We start from the raw sequence: 7,679 nt of genomic DNA, 5'->3' as shown, positions 1-7,679 counted from the left end.
GGGAGGGAGGGAGATGGAAGCCTATTAAGTGAGCCTGTGACGATTATGCACATTACCAGAGGCGGCGGGTGGGGCAGGGCAGGTCGGGCAAGGTGGCTGGCACTGAGCAGAGCGGCACCGTCGCCCTCTGCCCTCTGTTCCCCTGGATCCGCCTATGCACATTACCCTTGTTTCATTACTTTTTCATGTCATTTTTTTTTTAATCCCAAAAAATATTTTTTAAAAGTTAAAAAAAAAGACATATCAAACATGCAAATACTTGAATCCAGCAGGCCAATAATGAAATGTGAACACTTTCTAAGTCTAATTCTACACTTCCAGGTTGACATCAGTACACAGAAACAGGCTCTAGGAAAAATTTATTAAGTTCATAGCCTATGTGTGCGAGTGTGCATGTGAAACAGTGTGGGGTGTGTGTGTGTGTGCATGTGTGCTCCTGCACAGTACGCACTTCGTGTGTGTGTGTGTGTGTGTGTGTGTGTGTGTGTGTGTAGAGTGCAAGGGATTTAACTGTGGGTTTTCCCTTTTATTCAGTATATGCTTTTATTTGGCGCATTGGTCAAACGTTTGTTATTATTAGCTTCTAACTTTGCACTGAGGTGTCCCTGCCCTTCCTTCAGCTAATCCTAAACAGTAAAGAGAATTCACAGGACAGGGCTGGCGACAATTCACGTGTAAATGTTTACTCAAGGACTCTGCTATTGCATCTAAAACTGCAGTGTGTATCTCTGGAGAAATGATCTGTATCTCTACCTTTAGCAGCTTTTTATTGTGGACTAATGCAAGAAGTCATTGCCAGAGTATTGCACCATTTTCCATTTGGAATATAAGGTCAAAGAGAAAGAAGTGATGTTGAACTGTGGCCATAGATACTTGTAAAGAGCGACGGTTCCGCGGCAGCAGCGGGACAAGCACTTGGGCGTGGTGAGACTGCTTTCAGCGGAGCCCGGGGTTTGGGCTCCCACCTGTTTACAGACCTTTTTTTCTCCTTCAGACTTTAAAATAAAAATTTTAAAAAGGAATTTAAAAAAAGAAAAAAGAAAAAAAAAAAGACTTCGGTCGTAAAGAACCCTATTTTCAGAATGCAGACGCGCTACTTCAGAGCTCTGGGATTGGACAGTGCCGTCCCCCTTCGGCCGTCGTCGTGGACTCTGTCGACTGTCCTCGCCCCTTCGTCGAGGTGACGAGGCGCTGTGGTCACTGTCTTGCACATGCCGGACGCGCTCTCAGGAAAGCCAGGGCTCCCGAGGGCAGCTCCACACCATTTCATGTATTTTTAAACCCAACTCCTAGCACTGAAGATGTTATTAAAAAAAAATGATAAAAATTTAAAAAAAGAAAGAAAAAAAGAAAAAAAACCACAAAGATGAAAAATACCTAATCTCTAATGTGTAGCAGTTACATATTTACCAAATAATGGACTCAAAAGAAATAGATGTTTGAAGAGTGCTTTATATATTAAAAATTGCTTTATGTTTTAAAAATGATCAATGTTTTGATTGTTTTGCAAGGAAGAAAGACAATGGAATAACATACCCTCCAGTATGTTTTTAAAAAGTCTATGGACATTGTGCTCCCTGCCTGCTCGATCAGGAAACCTGTGCATTACATTTTTTTTTAATTAGCTTTTTAATGGTTTTATCAAAACAAAAAAACAAAATTAAAAAAAATAGAAAAAAAAATGTCCTGCAAGATTGCAGATCAACAAAAGCTGGTTTTACAGAGGATCATGAACTATGCACAACCTAGGTTCAGAACTTCCCTCAAGCTTAGTAGTGCATCTAGCTGACGACCCCTCCTCAGAGTGAGCATCGCGTTGCCAGTACATGCATCCTACATATTTGATATGCATATCAAATATACGTGCGCGTGTGTGTGTGCGTGTGCGTGCGTGAGCACTCAGTCATACAGCTCCCGTGCTGCCATTTAGCCCTGAGTCGTAGAGAAAACTCCCAATGTTTTAAATTTGGGGAATGGAAGAAAGAATCTGTTTATTTGGGGGTTTTGTTGGGGATTTATTTTTCCTTTTTTTTTTTTTTTTTGACCTTTTATTTTGAATTTAAGATGTCTGTAACTCTGAGATTAAAAAACAAGTTTGTGGCTCTTAATGTTTTTCCTCATAGAATGTGATTGTTGAAGAACATGCACCGAAAGTTGCTTTCAACAGTACAACGCTTTGTTGAATCTTAATAAATTGCAATTTTTTTCTTGGCTGTTCAAATTAATGTGTTTTTTGTTTTTCAAAAACAGATACTATCAACTTTGATTTTGTATGCTGAAACTAGGAGTTGTCCTGTGTAGGACAAATTCTCTTTCTTTTTGATATCTTCAAGGTTTATATATAGTTAAACTCTGAATTTTGGTTGTTTGACGTATTTTATCATTTGCTTTCTGGCTTTGCTATTAATGGTTAAATCTTAATAATTATTGGGAAACAACAGTTTTCAAGCTCTCCACTACCAGCGGCCGCCTGTCAGCCTGGTGCATCTGAGAAACAGTGCCGTCTGGAACAACAGCAGGCTGATCCAGGGTCTGCTGGGGTGCACTGAGGACCAACCCTGTCACCAGGACCCAGTGTGGGCATCAGAAATTATCAGAGAAGGCCAGGCACGGTAATGCACACCTGTAACGCCAGCCTCAGCAATTTAGCAAAGACCTGTGTCAAAATAAAAATGGCTGGGGATGTGGCTCAGGGGTAGGGCACCCCTGGGTGCAATCCCCAGCACCAAAAAATAACAATCACAGAAGCCAGGTGCAGTACTTTCACGCCCTTGGTCCCAGAGAAGAGTACAACAAAGGTCTTCTGTGTTTCCTGGACGTTTTATTCATCTGTTTTTAAACACTGCCTTAGCTTAACTTCTACCAAGCTTTTGTACCAGTATGGTGGGACTTGCCATGCTGAGTAAAGCAGCAGCAGCCTTGCCACAGGATTCCAGGTGGCAGATTTGAAACCGTTTTCTCACTCCATCCTGGAACACTTGCAGCCTGAGCTTGATGTGTTGGTGCTTCTGTTTGATCAGTACCGAGAGTGTCTCTGGACAACACCCCAAGTGCCCGTCAAGACCCCTCAGGGACTGGAGGAAAGACTCCCCTGGCTCTTGTGCATCAGTCCACCTCCTGTCAGCTGGCCCCCCGAGAGGGTGGCCAGCCACTGGCCCTGACCAGCCTCTTCTGAAAGTTGAGAAGGGCCTTAAGAGGGCCATACGCAGAGGAAGATGGAGTTCAGAAATGGGACCTACCAAGTGCACTTGGCATTCAACACTCCATCAATCAGGAGCTGCACCTTGGCACTATGTGCAGCCATTCAGCAAGGGGTCGCTTTATGCCAGTGTGCTGAGGGTGGGTGCACCTGCTTTTTCTCCCCCAGGAGAAGTCCAGGGCCTTCAAGTTGCCCAGCGGGAGCAGCACGCTGCAGGCACCTGCCCCTGGCCTGCAGGGCCATCGGATTTTAAGAGTCTGAGGAGGGTGAGGGGCAGGTTCAGAGCAGAGTGGGGACCCTGTGTGAAGGCCTCAGGGCTGGACAGGGGTTCCTGGTATCCAGGGGGGAAGAGGCCTGAGTTCTGGAGTCAAGGAAACTTGGGTTTGGAGCTATTCCTGCACCAGCGTGGAAGGTTGGTGGAGAGGGGTGCTCAACAGAGGCGGCGTGTCAGAGAAAGCTGGAGAAGAGGTACAAAGGGAGCCCAGAACATGGACGGAAGACAAGGTCAGAGGTGCCCAGCAGCTGGCCTGTGTTTGGTGGGAAGAGGAAAAACAGGGGCAGCAGGCATTTCAAGAAAATTCCTTGCAGGAAGAGAACCTTTGGCTGAACTGAGAGAAACACCCAACGCAGGATCAAAAGGGAACATGCACTCGGTTTCCAGCTTTGCACATCAGCTCTTCTCCACTGGCTTCCTGCTGACAAGCCACCGTATGAGGAATGTCCCCTGATGGAGTGCAGCACAGCTGGCCTCAAGGCCCAGAGCAAGGGTAGAATGACCTGGCGGTGCTTAAATGCCAGTGCTAGGCACATGTAAACCAACTCAGGGTCCCTGGGGTGGCAACCCCAGTCTTAAAATCCCCATCATTCCCCTGTGGAGCCAAGATGGAGAGCAGAGACGGTCGCCTTGTCCTCAGTCTGCGTACTACGGCCGCTCCCCTGCACTGGCATCGCAGTTTGCAGTCTCCAAGTCTTGACTTGATTTCATTTGGCAGATATAGTGAGCTTTTTTCCTTCTTTATTTTTCTTTGTTTTTAAGTAAATTTAAGTGCAGGGGCTGAGGAGTAGCTCCCTGGGTTTGAACTGCAGCACTACCCAAAAACTCAAGTGTGCCAGGCACAGTGCTAAGCACTTACAGGAGCTGTGTCATTTGTTACAGTGGTCCCAAGAGGTGAAGAACTGGAGTAAGAGAGGTCACAGAGCATGCCCAAGCCCATCCACCTAATCCAGAGGACCTTAAGGCCACATAGTTAGTCCAGAGAACAGAACCACTGGGAAGTAAAGAAGGAAGAGAAGTGACCCAAGCAGTCATGGAGCTACCAAACCTCAAGTGCACAGGTGGGCAGCAAGCTGAAGACAGATAGGAGTGGGCACAGAATTCCTTCCTCTCCGGGAAACCTGAGTTTGGCTCTATAAGGCCTTCAACTGATTGGATGAGATCCACCCACATTATCAAAGCGGTTAACCGCACCAGCAGCTTCCCTTACAGCAACCTCTGGATTCAAATCCAAAGAAGTCACTGGTGCTACAGACTGGCCTGACACAAGACTGGCAGGACACTAGGTAATTCTACAAACACCATGGTCAGCTTTTTGAGCATCTGTCAGAGTAGCTTGTCCTGGTCTCATGGAGTTGTGAGGCAGGTGAAATGGCCTCAGTAAATCCAGACTGACGGCAGTGCCCAATCACACCAGCAGTGATCCATGTGTGCTCCCCATCCAACACAAGGGCTGTGATGGAGAGGTCAGCACCTCCTGGACGGGACCTGGGGACTCCAGGTCAGTTGCACACTTTCTGGACTCTCCACTCAGTTTCACCCAGCAGCACCATGTCCACAGATGGAGCCAGAATTGTTCCCTAAGGTCAGTACCTGCTACCTGCACATGTCCCTCAACACTGCTCGACTTGGTTCAGCCATGACGGGTGAACCACAGGAGTGATGGCAGCTGCCTCTGGACTTCTGTCCCCGGGAGGGAAGGCTCCAGTGAGCAAGGGCCCAGGTGGGGGACAGCTGGTAGTCAGCATGAGCTTCACTCTGCCTGGCCTTTTCCGGATTCCGCTAAAAATCATGAGTGGCGGGGCCATTGCTGCCCCTGATCCTGTGCCCATCTGTAGATCAGGACACTGGGGCTAGGAGTGGAAGGCTGTGCCCACTCCCTGTGTCCTCAAGTCTAAAGCATTCCACAGGCTCAGCCTGCCAGACCCACCCCTACCCCCAGCCAGCCATGATCAGGCCTGCCCCAGCCCGTGGGCATTCCACACATCAAGCCCCATCCACTGCAGGACCTGGTGCTGGTGGCTCCTCTCCCCAAGGCTCCTGTCCTCCCTCCACATCCTTCCCTAAATTTGCTTCCCCCACTGGTCAACTTATGGCCCTGGACACAGCCTGGACCTGCCCATTTACCCTGCAGACACAAGTCCTCTCCCAGATACAGGGTCAGGCTGGTCAGGGGCACTGCCTCCAAGAGTTTGGCCAGCAGAGGGCCCCCTCTGGCCCAGAAACTCCATGGCCCCTGGGCCAAGTTTCCACAACACCCTGCCACACAAGACACCTTGAGCACTGCAGGAACCCTCTATACATACCTGGCCAGGCCCAGGTTCCAAGCACAGCCTCCCGAGACAAGCCCATTTTGCAAAACCCATTTAATGTAAATAAATAAGAGTCCCAGATGGGGCAGGGCCCCCTGGAGGCACGCAGGCCCCACCTGCCCACTCTCTGGGCTCCATGTTCAGCTCAGCTCAGCCTATGGAAGGGGGAAGCAGGGTCACTCCACCATCCTAGTGTCCCACGGGGTCTCAGATCCTTGTCTCTGCCTGCCAGGACGTAGTGACGGAGCGCAACTGGGGGTGCTGGGGGAGCCTGCAAGGCCCCTCACTGTCCCACCAGCTGTCCCCTCCGTCTGCAAGCAGGGCAGAGGGCGTCACGGCCTCCTCGTTTCTGTGAGCTCTGCCAGAAAGGAAAGTCAGTGAGGGCCCAACAGCATGGCCAAATGCCAAAATTCTTTCCAAGAGATAATCTTTAAGTCCCTGGCAGAACTGGAGGCCTCCCAAGGCTGAGGGAGGATGGAGGCAGGTGAGCAGCAGGCTGGAGTGGAGACAGCCACTAGATTCACCTTCCATGGATTTGCTTGGGAGAACTGAACTGTGTGAAATTTCCACTTTTGCTGGTCAAATGCTGTCACATGTCAACAATTTTGTGTGATGTAAGCAACAGGCAGCAGCCCTGTGCTGTCAGCATGCTTCCTGTGCAGGCTGCAGCAGTGGAGGGGCTCAGGGAACACGGTGCCTCCACCCACAGTGGCGACTGGGTGATGCCAATCCCTCTACCTGGGGAAACCAAGGCCAAGAGTGCATGACCTCCAGGTCCCCAAAGATAGTTCAGGGACCAGCATGTCTGTCCATTGAGTGACTGAGTAAGGGTTTTATTCTGAGATGCTTCCAAACACAGGCCTGCTGCTGGGGAGAAGTCCTGGTGGCCGTAGCTACAGACCTGCAGATGTGACTCTGGGGCCAGCTTCTCCATTTCCCAAGCAGATGGGCCATGGAGGAAGTGGGAGAGCCAGGCGTGTGTGGCTCTGCACTCATACACACTTGTGCATGTACGTACTGGTGTATGGCCACCCTCCTGTGGCTATGTGCATGTGTAAGCTGAATAAGTGGGTCTGCGTCTCAGCCATCTCCCTTGCCCACAGGTAACAATGAAGGCTGAAGCCAGCAGAAAGACTGCACAGTCGGGCTATCAGGCCTTGACAGGAAGGAACCATGTCTGTGCTTGGCCAGCCCAGCCTTGCTGCAGGGCAGCCACAGCAGAGGCTGACTCTGTGGGGAGGTGGCCCAGCTGGGCTGGCACTTCATGGCTCATGAAGAGAGAGAGCACTGGGGCAAGGGTGTGCAAGGCTTTGGCTCCTGCTTCCTCCTCCCAACCCACCTCGAGTCAGCAACCCAGAGAGATGCTGGCTATCCAGCCCCGGCCCCTCCCACTCGACTCACAGAGGCCTCTTCCCCCCCTCAAGCCCTTCACCTGCTCCTCTCCTTCCTCTCGTAGACAGAGTGAAGCCTGTTGATCAAGAAGATCTTGTCTTCCCCCTCCTAGGGAGGTCAGAACACAAGAGGTGAGAGACAGAAGGTGTCCATCCCTGGGTCCACCCAGAGCTGGCCTGTTCCAGACCAGGCGGCGGAGCTCACCAGGGGAGTCAACAGCTCCAGGAGCAATTTTGTTGGTAGCCAAACAGATTGGTTCCTAGTGCCTGGTGACCTGGCTCTGCCCCAGAGCACCCTGCAATGTCTACGAAGAGGGGCCACAGGCTCCTTGTGGCACCTCGTCTTCCTCTAGCAAGTCATTGACAGAAAAGGAGAGGATGGAGCTGGGCGCCATGGCCATGCCTGTCGTCCCACTCGCTCCAGAGGCTGAGGCAGGAGGACAGGAGGAGGCAAGTTCCAGGCCAGCCTCAGCAACTTAGCAAGAAGTGTCATGAGAAAAAAG

At 50.4% G+C, this 7,679-nt stretch overlaps 1 protein-coding gene across 1 annotated transcript in view; it reads right to left on the bottom strand.

Annotated features, from left to right (window-relative positions):
- Positions 1-5,824: 5,824 nt before the first annotated feature.
- Positions 5,825-7,679, bottom strand: part of Tmc6 (transmembrane channel like 6) — a 14,743-nt gene continuing 12,888 nt past the window's right edge. Inside the window, exons 14-15 of the mRNA XM_048796654.1 lie at positions 7,218-7,285; positions 5,825-6,143 (exon numbers count right to left, since the gene is read on the bottom strand). Coding sequence (XP_048652611.1) covers positions 5,993-6,143; positions 7,218-7,285 — 219 coding nt within the window. The 3' untranslated portion in view covers positions 5,825-5,992. The remainder of the gene's footprint in view (positions 6,144-7,217; positions 7,286-7,679) is intronic.

The sequence above is a fragment of the Marmota marmota genome, unplaced genomic scaffold (genome assembly GCF_001458135.2).
Source record: "Marmota marmota marmota unplaced genomic scaffold, marMar, whole genome shotgun sequence".
Taxonomy (NCBI): Eukaryota; Metazoa; Chordata; class Mammalia; order Rodentia; family Sciuridae; genus Marmota; species Marmota marmota.
The sequence above is the reverse complement of the archived record's forward strand: the minus strand, read 5'-3'. Positions and strand labels throughout refer to the sequence as shown.